Source organism: Haliotis rubra, unplaced genomic scaffold, assembly GCF_003918875.1.
Source record: "Haliotis rubra isolate DU_JTF1 unplaced genomic scaffold, ASM391887v1 Scf136, whole genome shotgun sequence".
Taxonomy (NCBI): Eukaryota; Metazoa; Mollusca; class Gastropoda; order Lepetellida; family Haliotidae; genus Haliotis; species Haliotis rubra.
Window position 1 is genome coordinate 49,195 of NW_025765292.1, and position 22,534 is coordinate 71,728.

Below are 22,534 nucleotides of genomic sequence, written 5' to 3' on the forward strand. Positions count from 1 at the left end.
CGAAACTCATCACGAAAGCAAGACATTCCACAGTCATCTAAAAAAAAGCTTAGGGTGTTGTGTAGAACATCAACGTCAAAATTGATTTTGTTGATGGTTCTGTACTGCTGGGTGGTACAGGAATGAGTGTCAGCCAAGAGAAGTGCCATATCAAATCAGTACAGGGAAGGCGCTCTGAACGAATGCTGCATCCTATTTACGGACAGTGTCTTGAGGAGAAGAGCAACCCTGCCGAGTCCTTCACTTGGACGAAGTCGACTGGCCTGAAAAGTGAAACAGAAGGCTCTCTGTCCGCTGCTTAATGTGTTTAGCAAAACAACAACATTTGAGAATCTGAATAGATACAAAGACATTAGATCTCAGTTCAAACAGACTTGTAAAACTAAGAAAGATAGCTACAAACGTTCCATTACTCAAAACATACATGATGCAGCTTGTTCCAGAGACTGCTCAGCATTTTGGCGACTTGTGAAAAAATATACCACAACTCGCGCCATGGAAGAAAGTGTAACGCCATCAACAATACTTCAAGGACTTGTTAAACCCAACGTTGCCAGAAGATGGCAACTTTTCAGAAGATGCCAAATCATATATTGATAAACATGACTTTAATACATGTGTTGATTGTATCAATGACGATGATATTCTATCATGTGACTTTACAGATCAGGATGTAATAAATGCTATCAGACATCTAAAATGTAACAAATCCCCAGGCGATGATGGTATTCCCGCAGAGTTTTTCAAAGTTTCTGAACATATAATAGTTCCCTATTTAGTATTACTGTTCAACAAGATACTCTCATCCGGCTTTTGGCCAAATTCCTGGTCAACTGGCATTATTATCCCACTACATTAGAAAGGTAGTAAATCTGACCCGAATAATTATAGGGGAATCTCTCTCCTGAATGTAATGAGCAAAACTTTTGTTTCGGTTCTAAACAGAAGATTGGAGTACTTTTTGCAACTTCGTGAGATAATTGGAGAATATCAGGGTGGATTTAAGACAGACCATTCGACTGTGGACAGTATCTTTATTCTCCAGACAATCATTCAGAAGTATTTAACACGTAAAAAAGGGGAAGATATATATTGCATTCATAGATTTTCGCAAGGCCTTTGACACGGTGAATAGGTTTAAATTACTGTATGTTCTTTTGCAAAATGGGATCCATGGAAATTTTGTCAAGTTGATTAAAAATATGTATACTAATGTCAAGGCCACTGTAACCTATGAGTATGGTAAGAAATTAACTGAATATTTTGATAGCGCCTGTGGGGTTCGGCAAGGCTGTGTCCTTAGTCCGGTATTATTTTCTTTATATATTAATGAGCTTGTATTGACCTTAGAAAATAAGTTTGATGATGGTATATTTATCTCCGAACATATGTTGAATATTATTGCTCTGTTATTTGCAGATGATTTGGTTTTGATAGCTGATACTGTTGTTAGATTACAGCGCCGCCTTGACGCCCTACATATGTATTCCCATAAATGGGGCATGGATATTAATACTGATAAAAGTAAAATAATTGTTTTTAAAAATGGGTGGACCCTTGTCCAAACACGAAAAATGGTTCTATAATGGCAATCGAATGGAAACTGTCAATATTTATAAATATCTAGGACTTATGATAACTCCCAAATTGATTTGGACTAGGGCATGTAAAACATTATCTGATCAAGCTAATAAGGCACTGTGGCCGATCAAGTCATTTATAAGACGATATGATATGTCACTCTCAGAAGGATTTTATATTTTTGATAAAAAGATTGTACCAATTCTAACATATGGTGCTGAGATATGGGGGTTTAAAAAGAGAGAAAGTATTGAAATTGTCCATCGAAAAATTTGCAAATGTTTACTTCAGATTAGTTACAGATCATCTAATGCTGTTGCATATGGGGAATGTGGGAGGACACCCTTAAGCAATGTTTATTATGTCAAATGTATTAAATACTGGCTAAGATTATTAAGAATGCATCAAAGTAGATATCCATATCAATGTTATCAATTTTTATTATCTGTTGAATTCAGGAAACGTCCCACATGGGCTCGGCATGTCAGTGATTTGTTATTTTACCTTGGCTTTGGTACTGCTTGGATTTCACAAGATGTCGGTGATACAAAAATGTTTCTATATATGTTTACTGAAAGAATTAACAACTGCTCTATGACAGACAGACAGACAGACAGACAGATTTATTTCGTAGAGTGGCCATGAGGCAGATAGTACAGTGACATTTTGACATCATGTTCTTTGGAGCGCAGGCATGAGAAGTACACTGGCATTTATAAGTATCATAAAACGTTATGGATTTTGTTTACAAATATGGCTAGGCGTAAAATAATATGAGCATTTTGGGTGTTAAGTAAATTTACAAACTTCTCTATGTTGGGATTTACACAATAATATTGTGGTATATACCCGGGCCCCGTTCCTCAAAGCGATCGTAGTGCAAAGTTGATCGTAACTCCCATACTTTAACATAGACTTACGACTGTTGTAGCGCTACGATCGCTTTGAGGAACGGGGCCCAGATGCGTAAATCAGAAAAAACAGGACATTGTAACAGAACATGGTACTCGTCCTGGACAATATTGACGCAATGAGCGCACATGGCAGAACTGATATCATCATCTTTGGATCTTCTATAGGTTTGTACATTCAGTTTACTGATGCCACATCTAAATTTTGTAAGAGATCTGCGGAGTTGCATAGAGGATAATACTTCTAGATATGTTTCATGGACAATGTCATGTTTAAATAGTGAATATGCATACAAATATTTGGAGCTTGCAATATCGAATGACCATTCTTGGTAATATATATCTCTACAGCGTTGTTTGAATAGCTTTAAGAACATATAAGGATCTCCAACTGTTTGGTGGATCCATACATGTGCATAACCGTATTGAAATAACAATGTTCTAACTGAAGAGGTCCAGTTATAAGTATCTCCATTATCATCTAGATTTTTCATCATATTATAGTAACGTTTAGAGTGTCTTGTGGCTGGCTGGCTAAGTAGTCGTAACCAGTATGATATAACTCTTGTTTTATAATTGACTTGGAGTGGATATCTTCCACATTCCGCTAAAACAGCTTTATTAGGAGAGCGATAACCAACTCCTAGGACAAATTTGCAACTGCTCTATGCAAGAGTGGCATTTGTCCCTAGATGTTCCTTCGCTGTCTTTCTATAAGTCCCATGAATCTCTGTTGACCTGTGAAAAATATCTATCATTGAACATAAGTAGTAAGTGCAAGCGTCTGTTCACATTATTTAGATCAGGGTGTAATGCAGTAGGTATCAAATATATTAGAAGAGGTAGTGCCTCCTGCAATGTTGATATTGTATTATGTAAACACTGTAAAAGTATTGAGGATGAAATCCATATTGTCTATATTTGTAAACGCTATGAGGATATGCGTCGGCGTTACATTCCGAAAACGGTCCATGGATAATATTATTCACTCCGCAGCATATGTACCTCATCCGACAATAACGTCATAAATAATTATGTCAAGTTCTTAGAACATGTTTATTCTGCTCTTGTTAGCGTTGTTGTATGAAAATGGTAACCAAAATCACTATTGTACCACCTTGTACGATGGGTCGTATGGCCTTTATACAAAATATACCCTTCTTCTTCTTCTTCTTCTTCTTCTTCTGCTGCATGTGTCATAGGATTGCCTTTGGTCAAGCTTGGTGATTGGTCTTCCTCTATCTTTCTTGGACGATCCTTTCTTCACTGGTACATCCTCGCAAGTCGACTAACAACCGTTAATGTTCGAGTCAGCACCGATGTGGCTACAGGACACGTGTCATGTCAAGAAAAAGTCATTTTGGTACTGTCGTCTATTAAATTGGTTAAAAAAAACGTATCCTAGCGTATGATCGCCTCTTTGGACCAAAACTTTTTAAATTGCCCTTGGATACTGGTGGACTTTAATGAATGCTCTTTCTACGAATATTTCGAATATCGTCATATCATATTAGTACTGTTTAATACTGTGCTTAGGTAACTACACATGATGCAGATCGACATGGATGCATGCTTACAACACCATGCACGGTCTCCGAGTTAAGCCCTTGATCCCGCCCATAGAGCAGGGTAACAGTAAGTACTGGGTTTTTGTTTACATCGGTCGATTAAAGGTAATAGGGAATCAAACCTCCCACCTTTCAGCTCTCCTGAATGAACAGCTCATCATTCTAACTTCCAAGTTCTTATAATCCAACAATGGAATGGAATGGCTGTTTGCCGAGTCATTCATCTTCTCTTGCAAAGAAAAATATAAAGATATTTTTAAAAACTCTTTGTATAAGTTCATACGTATATACAGAAAACTAGAACCCGTTAGAACCTGTATATGTAACTTTGCATTGACCTTGTGCAGTGTACATGGAAAAATAGACATTACTTTTTCACTTTCAACTTGTTTAGTGTCTCGAAAAGACTAGTAAATGTGTCAAGTAGTATTATTGTCAAGTATACAGGCCAGTAAACACATACATCTTCACAGGAGTATGATCTACCCAATGTTGTATCTGGCTTCCTGATTGCTGGTGATGTGCAAGAGGACAGGAAGTACGAAGGCTCTGACTGTAACCGTTGTTAACACACGTAACATCTCATACAAAGCCAACTTTTGAACTTGACTATGGATTAATCGAGAATATTCACGTTGCTGTATCAACAATGTCTCTTGACTGAACATTTCATGCAGTTTTCAGCAAGAGGTATGCAATGCAATGTCTCTTCATTGAAATTCAGCTTTAAGGAACAGCTTTAAGGATGTACAGAGTATCAAGTCCCAACATTGTCTAATACTTGAATGTTTCACGTAGCTACTAGATTCGGCCTTAACAAATACAGCGATTGTATTTTGGGCCATGACCACTTTTCTGCAAGCTGTCCTGTATTGTCCTTGCTGAGACCTTGACCTTCCTTCCAACTGGTCTTTGACCCATGTGAAAAACACTGAATTGCTCTATAGAGAAAAGTATCCCTCAGTTGTCACAGAATCTGAGGTTGGACTCCCAGAAACAGAAGCCAAGTACAACCGTTGGTCATTTTGTAACTTCTGGTTTGCATGTTGTCAGTGTGTTCCGATACATTCAACACAGTAGTACTGCTGCCATTGTCAACCCTTTACCCCTCCAAGAGGTAACCTATCAAAATTAACATATAAAAAGATAATTTAAATTGTTGGGTTTTTTAATTATACATAATCCGACCACAAGTTAACATGATTGTCACAATTTGAGCAACACTGGATAAAGATCAACCAAATAAACAACAAAACAAATCACATCCATCTAATTTGACAAAGTGTGAGTCAATGCTTCACTGTTCATGTTATCTGGACACAGTATCCAACACTCATTGACCACTGGGCACACTAAACCCTACTTGTTTCATTACCTTATGGTCACACTAATAAATATTGTACAAAGTAGGAATCTATCTGTCATTAACTAATCATACAGAGATTTTCAGGAAGGTGTCTTCAAATCAGGGTCTTCCCATATACATGGTATAACTTTTCAACAATTCCTCGTTAGCAAACAGTATTTTTAGTTTCATGTCATCTACACTGTCTAGGCTAAGGATGTGAAAACATTCTCTCAACTCCAAATATTGGAAAGTCATATAAGTACATATTATTACATGCTTGGTGTTACGGGTTCGTAAGTGACCTCCATCATGATGATGGGTAGCTAATGCTTGCATAGTGTTGTGGTTTGATAAAACCAACACATTTATTGTACGTTCAGTAACAGGGGTGCTATGACACATGAATGTATCACTAAAGTCCTGCTACAACCTGGTCCTGGATAACTTCCAGCATTAGCTATAGCTGTCAAGAGATCACCAAGTTCAGGAAATGTCTTGTTTCATAACACAATCAATCCTGCCTGGAAATACCCTCTTGCCAATGTGACAAGTTGGAACTTGGGAATAGATCATAATTGCAACCAAAAAAAGTGAACATGTTTAATGTTTTTTATAATGAATTATGAGTGTCTGAGTTTGGTTTTATGACGCTTTTAGCCATATTCCAGCCAAATCATGGCAGGTAGGACAACAGTAATGGGCTTCAAATGTTTTGCCCATGTCAGGAATCGAACCAGGGTCTTCAACGTGATGAGCGAAACGCTTTAACCACAAGGCTAACCCACCCCACCACCCAAGTGAATGATGATGAACTGATCATCAGCTTTGAGAAACTGGTCATCGCAACATCACCTCCTGGATTGTCGCAAGTTCCTGTTTTCAAAACCATTCCCGGGACACACTCCTTCAGGGCCTAAGTTCACTGTTGTGTGGGAATGAGCACACAGTGATACAGGTCTGTTCGACTGGCTGACAGATCAGTATCTGATCACATGTGTTGGGTAACCTTTGACGGGAGTCCTGCACAAACAGCTCCATCAAGTCAGTCTCCATCCTCATCAGATTCTCCTGCCCCAAGGTCAACCTTTGGGTGGAGTTTGACGGTTGGGCCTTTCTTGAAGGAGAGGGACATGTTTGTGGGTTTGCTAAGGTCAACAGGCTGCTTAGCCAGCTTGTTGTATCTCTGCTGGGCCTGCAGCCATCGCTGACTCTTCCCCGCCATCTGCACGTCATCTAGGCTCTTCTGAACTGCTGCCCCAGACCCTAATCCAGCTGCCTGATTGGTCCTCAGCAACACATTGATCTGAAACAGGGGCAAGTGAACTTTTCCATCAAATCTGAATGACTGTATGTTGGGATTGAGATTTTTTATGTATTTAGCAGTCATATCACAGAATTAACTGAGATTTTGTCAATTTTCTAATATTCAAATCATGACGTATTTCACTAACCGGTTCTGCTATTCCTGTATTGTCCTTGCCAAGACCTTGACCTTCCTTCCAGCCCATCTTGGCCAGCAGCTTGTGGCCCTTGTTCTGAGTTGATATTGGTCTGAAAACAATACCAATGATATCAGAGGAAATGTCACTTCAAGTAATCTTTTTTCACCCAATACATAATGAGTTACAATGTGAACCAATCATACAAAACTGACTGACAACAGGATTTGAGAATGTCACTGGAACTGGAACATGAACATGAGAGCTGTGAAGGCAAACAGTAATATCTGCTTCTTACTGCATGACCGAGGCTGGGCCCTCATCCGGAGCATGTGGGTTATCACTACCGACTGTCAGCCGCCTGGAAGCTGCCTTGTCTTCATAGGCTGGGTTGTGGATGGCCGTTGTGTTGTCTACATAGGCACAGTTCTGGAACAGGTGAAGGTACAGCTTTTAGTGATAGATTGACAAAAGTAGACAATGGACTACTAAACACAGACCGGGTATATATGCTAGACCTGACAGACTGAGTTTTGGTTTTACGCCGCTTTTAGCAATATTCCAGCAACATCACGGCGGGGGACCTGTATACAATTATCATCATTTATCTATTGGCTGTATTTGGATATTTCCTGTTTTGTCTTGTTTATCATGTGGATAATTGACTTGCCATTGCATGTATTCTTGTGGCAGGATACACTCACCTTTTTGATGGTGTGTCATCCCTATTTGTTGGTGATTCATAAACACATGTTCACGATATTGTTGGAATTGTTGAGGATACTCTGCTTCCAGGAAAGATGTCTTATGACTATGGAAAGCGTTTTGTTGCTTTCATATGTACTATCCATCAAGTTTAGAATCACCTAAAGCACTCACTATATGTTATGTATATATATGTGGTTACATCAAAGATGAATGTCTCCACCAACTGCAAACCTTATGGAGATGAATTGCACAAGGATCATGCATAAAATTGCTGAAAAGCAGGTGCAAATATCGTGCATGTGAACAGCTGCAAATTGGTGTAAAGTTTTGTTAAGGATTCGCCAGTTTTCACTCAGTTTCATCATTTATTGAACTCATGACAATAATCTTTTCAACGTTACACATTTGTTTTACAATACATCAGTTTATGTGTAAACAGTACCCTTAAACTGCACAGAATATTTAGCAAAATCTAGTTTAGATCAGTTGACTGAAGTAAGTGGCATTTGCTACATTTACACTAGTGAGTCTTAACTTTTGATGGGGAGTATAGATTCATAACTGAGAGTCTGGGACCAAAGCTTACAGCAGTCTAATCCACTGAAACACAGTCAGCCAGGACACACATGTATATAGACATGGGGACCTGGAAACCTCTCCAGTGGTTCAGCTCACCTCCAGACCGTATCTCCTCTTGATCTGTTTCAGCTGCTGTTTGTGCTCCTTCAACCGATCTGCCCTACTCATGATCTTCACCTCTGCAACACTCTCAATACTTGTCGATTCCTCTTCTTTATCTAGCAATGCCAGACATCCTACATAACATATGTAACCTGATTCAAAAACCAATATAGGTATCCATACAAACCCTATCCTCTATGGATATATTCATATCACTTTTTCATCCATCTCATTGTTTGCTTCCAAAAGTGAGCAGGTCATACCCCTCACTCACCCAGTGTTCGCGTTAAGGCCAAAACCTGCATGTTTCATGCAAATAAATCTACGTTTCGCACACGATATTTTCTACCTGCGTGTTCTGCACGCAAAGCATTATGTGTTCTAAATTACTTCCTTAATTCTCATGATACTGAAATATAACATCATCTGTTTTGACACGGTGAAGTTACCGAAACTTGGAACTGGTTTATGGGTCCTCGCCAGATGGAGTGCAAAACTAAGGCTCTAACTTTGGCACAACAATGGCCAGGCACTAACCTTGACAAACCCCACTGACTAAGCGCATACCTCAACATCACAATGGCCAGACACTGACCTTGACACAACAGCCAGACACTGACCTTGACACACCAATGGCTAGACACTGACCTTGATACACCAATGCCCAGACACTGACCTTGACACAACAGCCAGACACTGACCTTGACACACCAATGGCTAGACAATGACCTTGACACAGCAATGGCCAGACACTCACCTTGACACAGCAATGGCCAGACACTGACCTTGACACAACAGCCAGACACTGACCATGACACACCAATGGCCAGACACTGACCTTGATACACCAATGCTCAGACACTGACCTTGACACAACAGCCAGACACTGACCTTGACACACCAATGGCTAGACAATGACCTTGACACACCTAGGGCCAGACACTGACCTAGACACAACAGCCAGACACTGACCTTGACATGACACTGAGCTTGACACAACACTGGCCAGACACTTACCATGTTTAGCCTTCTCCTCAGCCTGCAATCTGCCCAAGACCTGTCCTGGCTCGCACTCATCACATGTGTCACTGCCAGGGTGGATGTGCAGGGACAGGGTCGTATTGCCCACTCGAAGAACATCACCATGTGATATGACTGTACTCTCAGATTGCACCTTAGGGGAAAATAACATGATACACCTAAACAGTAAAGTTTTGAACAATGACATTATTTACTGAGTAGCAACAGCCTTAACTGGGTCTAGAAGTTTTACGATATCTGTTGATGAGATTGCCTACTTTTACATGGTAACTCTTTGTCAGTCAGTGATTCTCACACCACAGACGCATGAGTTGTTAACAGGGGTGGTCCAGGGAGTAGGTGTATCTGTCAGTATGGCCTGACTGGGCCTTGTCTTGACTAGAGGCATGGCAATAAGATCATAAGATCAATAATCATTAACTTAATATCGCTCAATTATTGATATACATAGGAGAAGTAACTTGGCCTAAAAATGAACAAGAAGACAAAGTCATCAATATTCTCCGCAATGGCGAAATACTCTTCATGATTATGTCTACGAGTTATGATTATGTCAAATATGTAGGTGTGTATATAGAAAAGTGGAAGGAGAGTATTGAAAGGAGCACTATCACCAAGTTCAGTCTATGTCAAACTTGTTGCCATGGAAATGCCAAAACTATTTTATTAAGAAAATTCCAAAACTACCAAAAGGCACCAGTGCACCACCAGATCTAAGTATGTGCGAAGTTTGGTGAAGAAATAATGAACGGTTTTAGAGTTCAGCTCCGGAAAAGTGCACTACCACTAATTTCTGTTTTAGTCAAACTTGTTGCCATGGAAACGCCAAAAATATTTTATTCAGAAAATTCCAAAACTACCAAACATAACCACTACACCACCAGACCAATCTATGTGTCAAGTTTGGTGAAGAAATAATGAACGGTTTTAGAGTTCAGCTCCGGAAAAGAGCACTACCACCAATTTCATTCTATGTCGAACTTGTTGCCACGGAAACGCCAAAAATATTTTATTCAGAATTACAAAACTACCAAAAGGCACCAGTACACCACCAGATCTAAGTATGTGCGAAGTTTGGTGAAGAAATAATGAACGGTTTTAGAGTTCAGCTCCGGAAAAGTGCACTACCACTAATTTCTGTTTTAGTCAAACTTGTTGCCATGGAAACGCCAAAAATATTTTATTCAGAAAATTCCAAAACTACCAAACATAATCACTACACCACCAGACCAATCTATGTGTCAAGTTTGGTGAAGAAATAATGAACGGTTTTAGAGTTCAGCTCCGGAAAAGAGCACTACCACCAATTTCATTCTATGTCGAACTTGTTGCCACGGAAACGCCAAAAATATTTTATTCAGAATTACAAAACTACCAAAAGGCACCAGTACACCACCAGATCTATCTATGTGCCAAGTTTGGTGAAGAAATATTGAACGGTTTAAGAGTTCTGCTCCGGAAAAGACAAATGTGCACGCACGCACGGACGGAGTCCATTTTAATACCCCCCGCAAAACGCGTTGCAGGGGATAAAGAGAGAAAGAAATCAACATCACTGATAAGTGGTGACATATTTATTCATGGATTTCTAGCAAAACTGACCATTGTCAATGAATAAAGGTGTAAATGTTTGTATTGTCTGAATAAATTAACTCTTTATAGTTTATGTTTGATATTATTGATGACACAATTTTCACTTTTATTTATCCTTCCCATATTTCCATTTATCAATCTTTTCAGAGAGCCCTACTGGACTGCTCAGTGTTACACAATGATTTGATGAGATGCTGCTGTTTGTGAACTTTCCTGTTTAGACTGCTGACTCAGCATGACAAACTGTACTTCGTCAGGAGACAGGATGTGAGGTTATATTTATCAATTGTAATGCAGCTGGGTGGCTGACAGTGAGTGAAATTAAACAAAAGAAATATGTTTCCTTCCCTATTTTTGTTTCTTGGTTGCCTGCAAAATAACCGTCATAAAACCTTCAGTAATACTGCTGAGAAAGTAACAGTAAGAGAGAACGGTCTGAGGTTTCGGAAAGTTTTCTTGATGATGAGTGACAACAATGTCATTGTTCAACAGATTTTACGGTATTTCTGAAAACAAAACAGATACTCCTTGAGATGTAGTACATGATGTAAACATCAGGTCAGACACCAACCTTGTGACGAGTCACTAGAGATCAGACACATACCTTGACATAAGATCTATGAGATCAGACACATATCTTAAGAAAAGATCTATTAGATAAGACACACGTCTTGAGATAAGATATATGAGATCAGACACATACCTAGAGACAAGATCTATGAGATCAGACACATACCTGAGACAAGAAATATAAAATCAGACACATACCTTGAGACAAGATCTATGAGATAAGACACATACCTTGAGACAAGATATATGAGATCAGACACATACCTGAGACAAGATCTATGAGATCAGACACATACATGAGACAAGATCTATGAGATCAGACACATACCTTGAGACAAGATCTATGAGATCAGACACATACTTGAGACAAGATCTATGAGATCAGACACACGTCTTGAGATAAGATCTATGAGATCAGACACATACCTTGAGACAAGATCTATGAGATCAGACACATACCTTGAGACAAGATCTATGAGATCAGACACATACCTGAGACAAGATCTATGAGATCAGACACATACCTTGAGACAAGATCTATGAGATCAGACACATACCTTGAGACAAGATCTATGAGATCAGACACATACCTTGAGACAAGATCTATGAGATCAGACACATACCTGAGACAAGATTTATGAGATCAGACACATACCTGAGAAAAGATCTATGAGATCAGACACATAACTTGAGACAAGATCTATGAGATCAGACACATACCTTGAGACAAGATCTATGAGATCAGACACATACCTGAGACAAGATCTATGAGATCAGACACATACATGAGACAAGATCTATGAGATCAGACACATACCTTGAGACAAGATCTATGAGATCAGACACATACTTGAGACAAGATCTATGAGATCAGACACACGTCTTGAGATAAGATCTATGAGATCAGACACATACCTTGAGACAAGATCTATGAGATCAGACACATACCTTGAGACAAGATCTATGAGATCAGACACATACCTGAGACAAGATCTATGAGATCAGACACATACCTTGAGACAAGATCTATGAGATCAGACACATACCTTGAGACAAGATCTATGAGATCAGACACATACCTTGAGACAAGATCTATGAGATCAGACACATACCTTGAGACAAGATTTATGAGATCAGACACATACCTGAGACAAGATCTATGAGATCAGACACATAACTTGAGACAAGATCTATGAGATCAGACACATACCTTGAGACAAGATCTATGAGATCAGACACATACCTGAGACAAGATCTATGAGATCAGACACATACCTTGAGACAAGATCTGTGAGATCAGACACATAACTTGAGACAAGATATATGAGATCAGACACATACCTTGAGACAAGATATGAGATCAGACACATACCTTGAGACAAGATCTATGAGATCGAACGCATACCTGAGACAAGATTTATGAGATCAGACACATACCTGAGACAAGATTTATGAGACCAGACACATACCTGAGACAAGATCTATGAGATCAGACACATACCTTGAGACAAGATCTATGAGATCAGACACATACCTGAGACAAGATATAGACATGTTACTTATGACTAAATAAGTGAGATGAGATCCCTACCTTGCTGACGTTGATGTCAGGTATTCTGATGAGGTTGTTCATGCCCTTCTCCCTACCAATGCTGGCACCATCACAGGTTACAATGAACAGCGTTGCTTGAGACAGAGAGTCAGACTCGGAGACCATCACACGGATACAGGGGGGCCAGTTGCTGGACACTTCTAACATGGAACACAATAAAACAACCATCAGATATATAGTGGGAGGTACTTCATTTGATGGTTCACAACTTAAAGATGAATGAGTTACAAAGTGTTGTATTATGCCAAAACATCAATCTGCAAGCTGTGATTTAGCGGACTGTAGACGAGTCAAGTCAGGGCCAGACAGACCAGTGCTTGACTGCATCAGCAGAAAAACACTTGATAAAGGAGAGAGAACCGGCCCGGTTTGCATTCGACCAGCCCCATTAATGTCAATGCCACTGAAGATGGTACCCAACAAATGTTCCTGTCATCATGAACAAAATAGACAATCGAAAACAAAAATGTAAGTTTTTTAGTAAAATTGATATTTTATACTTATCCTGACTCATGCTTATTTGCTTTCTCTTCCTTCCATGCGAATGGTAGTGGAACACTTAGAATCCCTTGTAGTTCCCTGAAGAGGACGTAAAAGTTCTCTCACCCAAGAGTTGCCTCCCTTTTCCCGCGCAAACAGTCATGTGACCTGCCATGCTTGTCACTCTCTCCTGAATAAGCCCATGCACCTGGGTTTGCTGAGAAACCCAAAGTGTCTTCTGCAAGGAGGCTGGGAGGGTTAACATCATGAGTCAAGATAAGTATAAAATATCAAATTTACTAAAACAATTACATATTTTTCCTGACTCATGCTTATATGCTTCCAGAATCCGATGGATTGGTAGTGGGTCAAGCCATTTCGTGGATTCATCAGCTGTCCTTATATAATTTCTGTCTGCCCCCGATGGGAACTGTGTAATGGCACTTTCTGCATCCTGTTCTTCTAACTTCCGCTGTCAACTCGGGGGGGACCACATCTTGTCATACTTCTCTAAGACAAGTGAATCTTTTTAGATTCATGTGGATTTTAGATATACTAGTATCTTCTTCTTACTAGTTATCTATAAACAACCCATAGATTATGATAAGATCATTACCATAAATGAGTTGCGACCCCTTATCGTATAGGTAAGACCATTACCCGTACAGTCTTAATCAGTCCTGCTAGTCTGGTGTAGACAGAGCGCATGGACTCTCAACCAAAACTCTCTCGAGAGAGAAGGTTAAGTCAACGTGATAAAGGTTGAGATTCCCAACTCAGCGCCTTTGTGGAACCGTTAGTTGTAGTGCTACAACAAGTGGCCCAAACTGGTGAATGCCGGAGGCGTCCTCGGTGGTGATGTAACTGATGTAGGGGTTGGCAAACTCTGTGTCCGACTTCCAAAAGCAGCCCTCCATCATAGCTGATATCTGGCAGCTTCCGTGCAGAGCGTGTGGACGCCAGTGCTCTGACTTCATATGGTTTGGAAGCTCTTGGAGGTTCTAGTCCTGCTGCTTTGTCAGCTCACATCCAAATAATATTGTCGTCTTTGAGACTTCTACGGTCGTGTCTGCTGACAACGGACAGATGACTGTTTCTGGAATCATGGCTTGAATCTTGACTGTTCGATCTACTGGTATTATGATGCCATTCTGATTGACAACAAATCTTGCTAACTGCAGCACTTCCGCCAGAATCCAACACAGCACAACGCTTGTTGTTGTAGAGGCTGATTACTCATGTAAAACAGTTATATATGTCTAATTCCAACCAGGTACACGCTTCAGCGGTAATGAAGATGTTATTACTGGAATCTCGATGATATGCAGCAATGATGTGTCATTCTTTGTCTTCAAATCGCCAACGATCTATGTTGAAAGCGAGCTGACATAGATGTGAAGTCTATTTATATTAGACTGGTTGCCGCGAACAGAAACCATCTGTCACTTGTTACTGCAAGCCTCCAGATAAACAATGTTTAATCTGCTGTCAGGAGAAGACCTCTATGCATCCCCGTGAAGACGATGGAACCACGTTGTACACTGCTTGTACGTTGTAGTTGGTTGAGTAAAAGCGTGAGAAATTATTTGCCGCTTAGTGCTGATGTAAGTAGACTGTCCCCCTGGCAGTTGCGTCTCTATTCTTCAACTTCTTATTATTCACTGAAGACAATGCAGTCGTCATCTTTTACAGATGTTCTGATGAGGTTCCCATGCTTCCTTAACGTTGTTACTGGTTTTCAGTAATAATCGGTCTGAATGAAGCGTTGTAAAATATTCTTGCACACCCCAATTGTGTTGTAATACACAAGTAGGTTACTGTAGCATTGATAACTTCGCTGCCACGTTGATTTTAGAGTCGAAACATTCATCAAATTGAATGTTAATCTAATAACTATTGGAACGGATGCAATGTCTCGATGAGGAACTGCGATGACGCCAATCTTAGGCTGGCGTCGACTGTCAGAATGTTTCCTTAATCTCTTGTAAACTGCGCAGGCACGATGTCGAATGGAGAAAATCACAATGTAGCTGCATTCGTGCAAAGTTGACAACATTTCTTTATGCAGGTTAACTTTGCGTAGCCAGTCTGGCATCTACGAACATTCCATTCGAGACTGCATGCATGGTGGAGATTCATCTTTGGTGCTTTCTCGAACGTTGTCTGACATTATGTAACTTGCTTCATTAACACGCCTGTGACGAAATTCTGCGATGTGGGCTGAACTTGATGAAATGCGGTGTACGCGTAAATGAACGCTGAGGCGCGTTGTCTTCATCCCTGATGACAGACGTCTGCATTGCCAGTGGTTGATCATCAAACAGCTGGGTAGCTGTCGTAACTGCAGGGGAAGATCGTCTCACCGATGAAATAGTGTGTGTGAACGTAATCGTTGGTCTTAAAATCTAGAGGAGCGTCTACTTGGCCGGAAGGTACTATGTCTTCCTTAACCGATCTGAACTCCGGTTCGATGGGCAGGATCGTGAGAGAGTCGAAATCCTCATTCAACATCTTGTACGTGAGCACTTCATTCGACTCTTTGGATGGAGACGCTAAGTCCAGACCACTTGCGATCCAGGATGTAACTTCCGAATCCGAAAGGATGCCATCACTTTCTTCATCTGTTCTATGAGTCGATTCTCGCTCTCATGAACTGTGTCTTCGCGAGTGCATTCGCGAATGCTCCCTTCGTGAATCTTCCTTTCATGCAGCTTCCTTTTTGCGAACCTCCCTTCCACAAACCTTCCTTTCCCGAATCTTCCTCCTGTAGATCTGAGGGTTCGCGAACCCTGTAGCTGTCTGCATTGCTGATATCTGTCGGTTTGCTGTGTTGTCGGTTTGCTGACGTGACTTCATAGTCTCTTTGTAGACTCAGGGACGTTTGCCGAACCTCTTGTAGACTCAGGGACGTTCGCCAAACCTCTTCTTCTTCTTCGGCCGTAGGCTTGTGGGACAAGGTTGAATGTCTCGCAGGTTCTCGCAGGGCCGAGTATCGTCGAACGTTGTCTGTCATCGTAGGGTTCTGCCGTCCAGCTCTCTCTTCGGCAAACCTCTGCTCCATCCTCGCCATCATCTGCATTGTAAACTGCATCATGAAGTCATCGGGTCGATGTTCTGCTTTGTAGACCGGAGTTAATGCTGTGTAGATGAAGTGTTCAAGAACGCTGAGGCGTATTCTGCGTCTACTTGCAGCTGCGATGATTCTACGTTGTTGTTGTCTTTGTTGACAGACGTCTGCGTTGTGGAGGCTGGTCGTCAAACAGCTGAACAGCTGTCATGGTTGTAGAGGAGTTCGTGTCGTCGTGGATGTAGACTGCGTCAACGCTCTGGTACATCTTACTGGTACTACAGACAGTAGCGTCGGAGAGTCAGCATATACGTCTGCTTCATCAGGAGGCACGATGTCTTCGTTAAACAACCTCTGATGTGTTGAATTTCAGCAGTAGTTAACAACACACGGTTACCGGTATTATCACCAGTGACTTGAGATGACTTCCTCTCCTGGTCTATCGCCCGTCTATAGATATAAGATAAATAATGATTAAATTGCAAATCTGATAATTTAATACAGTATCTCCAACGCAAGCTGGAAGAACATGGATTAATGCATGACGGGCATTGGGGGTGAGGATCAGCCGCTGATAGCTGGTACCTGCAATCACTGCAAGAATTCATCAAATGTAAACAAACTACATTATGATGAATAAATGTCACAAAATATAAATATTTTTTCAAAATTTGGGCATACCATGAAAACTAAATATAACCAAAATCATACACAGCTTAATTTTGAATACAGGATCTAAATATTAAAGGATATGGTGCCGTGACGAAATCCTACGCCCACACCTCCTTCGGAATCATGTATGTCTACACAAACTGTGGAACCACTTCCTTGCACGCCCCAAACCCACTCAGAAGCAACTTATGATCGTGATACATCTTCTCAAGCGTCTCATATGTCTCAGTCTACCAGTAACGTTCAACCAATCGTCAAAAGCAAAGGCAAACCGAAGCAAAATTCTTTGAAAAAACAAAGTGGCAGAGCCCCAAAAGGTTCCGATGATAAAATCAAATTATATAACAAATACGGATCACTTGAGGACATGGACGTGTCCGAAAACGTCCATTCTAGGGCGCATAGCTTGTTGCCCTCGAAAACGGTGCGGGGTAGATCCCAAATTAATCCGCCTAAAAGAAGGTCTATCTAACAATATTGTGCAGTGGAACTGTAGAGGACTCCGGACAATTTTTTATGAAATACAGCTATTAATCCAGGATTTAACACCATCAGCGTTCTGTCTGCAAGAGGCGTATCTGAAACAGACAGATAATTTTAACTTACGTCAGTTTGAAACGTATCATTATTTTTCCCCTCCAGGTGATAGAGCCACTGGAGGTTCTACTATCCTTATACGACAGGATGTTATTCACATCCCTGTTACACCTAACACTAATCTCCAAGCTGTTGCAGTGCGACTTACTCTGGGTGTAGCATTTACGTTATGCTCTCTGTATATTCCGCCTTCATCGAACCTTCAGCTGACTGATCTTCAATCACTCTATGATCAACTCCCAAAGCCATGTGTTAATATGGGTGACCTAAACGGTGACAACCCACTCTGGGGCAGTACTAACACTAATACTAAAGGAAAATACTGGAAGATTTCATTTCCAATAATAACCTGTGCATATTTAATGAAGATTCAAGCACCTACCTGCATCCTGCAACTGGCACTTATTCTTCTCTGGATTTGTCTCTTGCAGATTCTAACCTCCTGAATGAATTTGATCGGTCTGTTCATAATGACCTTTTGTGGAAGTGACCACTTCCCAACTATCCTTTCAGAAATAACTCCATCTTATTCTCCATCGTATACAAGATGGAACTTTTCGAAGGCTAACTGGTCTTTATATCAAACTATATGTAAATCGAAACTGCGACCTGAATCTTTCAGTGATATAACTGATCCCATTCAAACTTTTGCTGACGTTTTAAAGCAAATAGCTGATGATGAGTGTACAATGTATACCAAAGTCCTCTACGACTCCACATGTACGAAAACCATGGTTTAATACAGATTGTAGACAAGCCAGAAAAGCGAGGAAAAAGGCAGAGCGTTATTTCCGCCATCATCCAACTGTCCATAACTTAAATAAATTTAAAATACTCAATGCAAAGGCGCGCCGTACCTTTAAACAAAACAAACGACAATCTTGGAGAAATTATGCCTCAAAAATTAATTCACGCACGCCAATGTCTAAGGTATGGAACATGGTTCAAAGAATTAAAGGCAAAGGTTCAAAATCTGCTGTTCACCATCTTAAAGATGGTGATAATTTAATTACTGACAAGTCTAATATTGCAAATACAATTGGCGAAATTCATCATCGGCAAATTATGTCCCTGAGTTTCAGAGATATCAGAAACATCAGGAAAAGACAAAACTTAATTTCGAATCAAATAACGGTGAAGATTATAACGAAGTGTTTTCATTACATGAGCTACATACTGCTCTTGAGGAAGCTCATGACACTGCAGCAGGTGATGATAATATACATTACCAGCTACTGAAACACTTACCTGAACCATGTCTGATGACACTTTTAGATATATTTGACCAAATATGGACGTCTAGAGAATTTCCTCCTTCGGGGGGTAATGCCATTGTAGTCCCAATACCAAAACCTGACAGGGATCATACAGATCCGTCTAATTCCAGACCGATATCTCTGACTAGCTGTGTCTGTAAAACCATGGAACGTATGGTGAATAATAGATTAACTTGGTATCTTGAAACCAATAACCTTATAACAAATATTCAATGTGGTTTCAGGACAAATCGTAGTACCATTGATCATTTGGTACGTTTAGAATCCTTTGTTAAAAATGCTATAGTAAATAAGCAACATGCTGTATCAATTTTCTTTGATCTTGAGAAAGCTTATTACACGACCTGGAAGCATGTCATTTTAAGGGTTTACATGACTTTGGTTTGAGAGGCCGTTTGCCTCTTTTTATATCACAGTTTTTAAATGACAGGCAATTTCAAGTCCGAGTGGGTTCAACTTTGTCTGATCATTACAATCAGGATCAGGGTGTCCCACATGGCAGTATTTTGTCTGTCACACTGTTTAGCATCAAAATCAACAGTTTATCAAAGGTTTAAAATGATTCAATTGATGGATCATTATTTGTGGATGATTTTAATATTTCTTGTCGTGGTAAAAATATGCATACTATTGAACGGCAACTGCAGTTATGTTTAAACAAAATAAATAAATAAATGGTGTCTTGAAAACGGCTTTAAATTTTCTAAATCTAAAACTAATTGTCTACATTTTTGTAGAAAATACAAACCGCATAAAGACCCTGAAATATTTTTAAATGGCAACCCTATCAAAGTTGTCAAGGAGGCCAAATTCTTTGGTCTTTCCCATTCCGAATTTTCGATTCCCATTTAACATTCCTGCCACATATTAAATCCCTTAAAGCTAAATGCCTGAAGGCACTCGATTTGTTAAAGGTTGTCTCCAATTCAAAGTGGGGAGGGGATCAAACTACCCTCCTTCACTTATATAGATCATTGGTGCGATCTAAACTTGATTATGGCTCGATCGTATATGGCGGAGCTTGCAAAAGCAACCTTAACTACTTGATTCTATCCACCACCAAGGAATACGACTTTGTCTTGGATCATTTAGAACTTCTCCAGTTGATAGTCTCTACGTCGAGGCAGATGAGCCTTCTCTTACCCAACGCCGTATAAAATTATCTTTACAATATATTACCAAACTATATTCTAACGAATCTAACCCTGCATTTAACTGTGTCTTCAATCCTCTTTATGAAGATTTGTATAACAAAAAGTCTTCTCTTGTTCCGCCTCTTGGACACAGAATTAACCATTCATTGGTGCTGCCGGAATTGAGCTGGAGAATATATCTCCTTCTCGTCTTCTTTCTTCTCCTCCTTGGCAATTGGTTAGGCCAGACGTTGACGTAACATTAACCACATTTAAAATATCCGAAACTAATGATTTACAGTATAAACAAGAGTTTAGTCAATTGAGAAATAAATATAATACATATAAATCCTTATTTAGAGATGGATCCAAGGATGGTGGCGCGGTGGCTTGTGCCACTGTCATTGGATCCAGAACAATATCTTCTCGACTACCAAATAATATCTCTATTTTCACAGCAGAAGCTAACGCCATATTAACAGCCCTTAAATATATAAAGACACACCGTAAATATATACAATACATCATCTTTTCTGATTCTCTTTCGTGTCTTCAGGCTATTAAAAATATTTCTTGTAATATCCACTTTAAGCAGACATTATTGAATTGAATAATGAGCTTGCTGCTGGCCAGTGCGACGTCATCTTTTGTTGGTTACCCAGCCACGTTGGCATTTCTGGGAATACAATGGCTGATATTGCTGCTAAGGCAGCACTCAATAAATCTGTGACACCACTTCTTATTCCATACTCTGATTACAAAGCTAGCATTAGAACTTAAATCCGTAATCTGATGCAGAAGAAGTGGGACACCCAAGTAGGTATTAACAAATTACATGAAATAAAACCTTATATTGGTTACACCTACTTGGGTTGTCAGTCCAGATTTGAGCAGGTCATTATGCGACGATGTCGCATTGGCCATACGCGTTATACTCACAAATACCTATTAAAAGGTGAAGATCCTCCGTTTTGTATCCCTTGTGATGAGAGAACCACGGTCAAGCATGTCCTGCTTGACTGTGTTGAATTCTCCATCATAAGGGATAAATATTTCAATGTAAAAACAATGAAGGATCTTTTTACAAATGTTAATTATCATTTTATTATTGTTTTTATAAAAGAAATTGATTTGTTTGATGAATTCTGATTAATGTGTTTTGTAAATGGACATATTTTGAAGATTGGTAATTTAGATTAGTAACTTAGATTGTTAGTGGCTGTACCCTCAAAGGGGGTTAAAGTACTGTAAAATTATTGTCCTGAGAGGGTACGTAAGTCCCAAAACTTTCAAAGTAAAATGTAAATTTACCATACTTTAAACGTAGTATCTTTGTTCTTTTAACTGCCGGCTACATTTTCCTACAATCGCCAGGGGCTGAAGGGATGGTGTAAATCCAGCTAGTGTCCATGCAGGTAGTAAAAGTAATGTAAGTCCCCATGGTACCTAGTATGGTGATCTACCTTCCGTTGTTGGCGATCTATAGCCCGTGTTTTATACAGTATTGTCCTCTTTAATTGAAATGTTTTAGCTTTGCTCGCTAGTTTTATTCATATCTGTGATTCTCTAGTATTTTTACTGCCCATCGTCGACAGGTTTTAATCTTCAAAACGTTTTCTCTTTATATTGTATGAATTGTTTTCGTCACGATATGGCTGAGATATTGCCGATGTGATGTTAAATATTAACTCACTTACTCACTCACTCACTAAGTGTTTTACATGTAATATTGGTACCCGTCAGGGTTGTGTGTTAAGCCCACAGCTGTTCATCATATTTATTAATAAGTTGTTTTCCTTAATGGAACAGGAAGGTGGTATAGGTGTTAATGTTTCACCTGGTTTTAACAATTTGTGTTCACTTATGTTTGCTGATGATATTTCTGCACTTTCTGATCCTTGTTATCAGTTATAACAGAAGATAAATGCACTTCAATGTTTTTGTAAACAAACTGGAATGTCAATTAATCGTAGTAAAACAAATGTTCTCGTTTTTAGAAATAGTGGGCCATCACGGCAATATGAAAAGTGGTTCTATAATGGTAATCCTATTGAAACTGTATCCTTTTATAAATATCTAGGACTTGTATTTACACCAAAACTTGTATGGAGTAAAGCTCAAAGCTGTCTGGTATCTCAAGCTAACAAGGCAATATTTTCTATAAATGGTTTTCAAAAAAGGATGGGAAGAGTAAATTGTAAAGACTTGTATAAGATTTTTGACTGTATGGTTTCACCTATTTTGTGTTATGGGTCT

The 22,534-nt window shown here is 39.7% G+C and overlaps 2 protein-coding genes and 1 long non-coding RNA gene across 3 annotated transcripts in view; 1 reads left to right on the top strand and 2 right to left on the bottom strand.

The window, feature by feature from the left end:
* LOC124268086 (receptor-type tyrosine-protein phosphatase T-like) overlaps positions 1–22,534 on the bottom strand; it is a 94,962-nt gene that overhangs the window by 47,085 nt on the left and 25,343 nt on the right. The window lies entirely within an intron of this gene.
* Positions 4,526–22,160, top strand: LOC124268049. Its single transcript, XR_006896187.1, has 3 exons — positions 4,526–4,535; positions 19,687–19,696; positions 22,022–22,160. It is a non-coding gene; the product is annotated as an uncharacterized LOC124268049 (long non-coding RNA).
* On the bottom strand, positions 5,768–13,214 carry LOC124268048 (angiogenic factor with G patch and FHA domains 1-like). Its single transcript, XM_046703054.1, has 6 exons — positions 13,032–13,214; positions 9,254–9,410; positions 8,231–8,313; positions 7,146–7,276; positions 6,860–6,959; positions 5,768–6,711 (listed from the first exon to the last, which is right to left on the bottom strand). The coding sequence occupies exons 1-6, from the start codon at positions 13,197–13,199 to the stop codon at positions 6,451–6,453; spliced, it is 900 nt and encodes a 299-aa protein (XP_046559010.1). The 5' UTR covers positions 13,200–13,214; the 3' UTR covers positions 5,768–6,450.

Bases quoted from the DNA above. Each gene is read 5' to 3' on its own strand.
- LOC124268048 (XM_046703054.1), bottom strand. From the start codon at position 13,199: ATGTTAGAAGTGTCCAGCAACTGGCCCCCCTGTATCCGTGTGATGGTC. The intron at 9,411-13,031 runs GTAGGGATCTCA...TTTTCCCCTAAG, and splicing joins CTGACATCAACGTCAGCAAG to GTGCAATCTGAGAGTACAGT. The intron at 6,712-6,859 runs GTTAGTGAAATA...CCCCTGTTTCAG, and splicing joins ATACAGGAATAGCAGAACCG to ATCAATGTGTTGCTGAGGAC.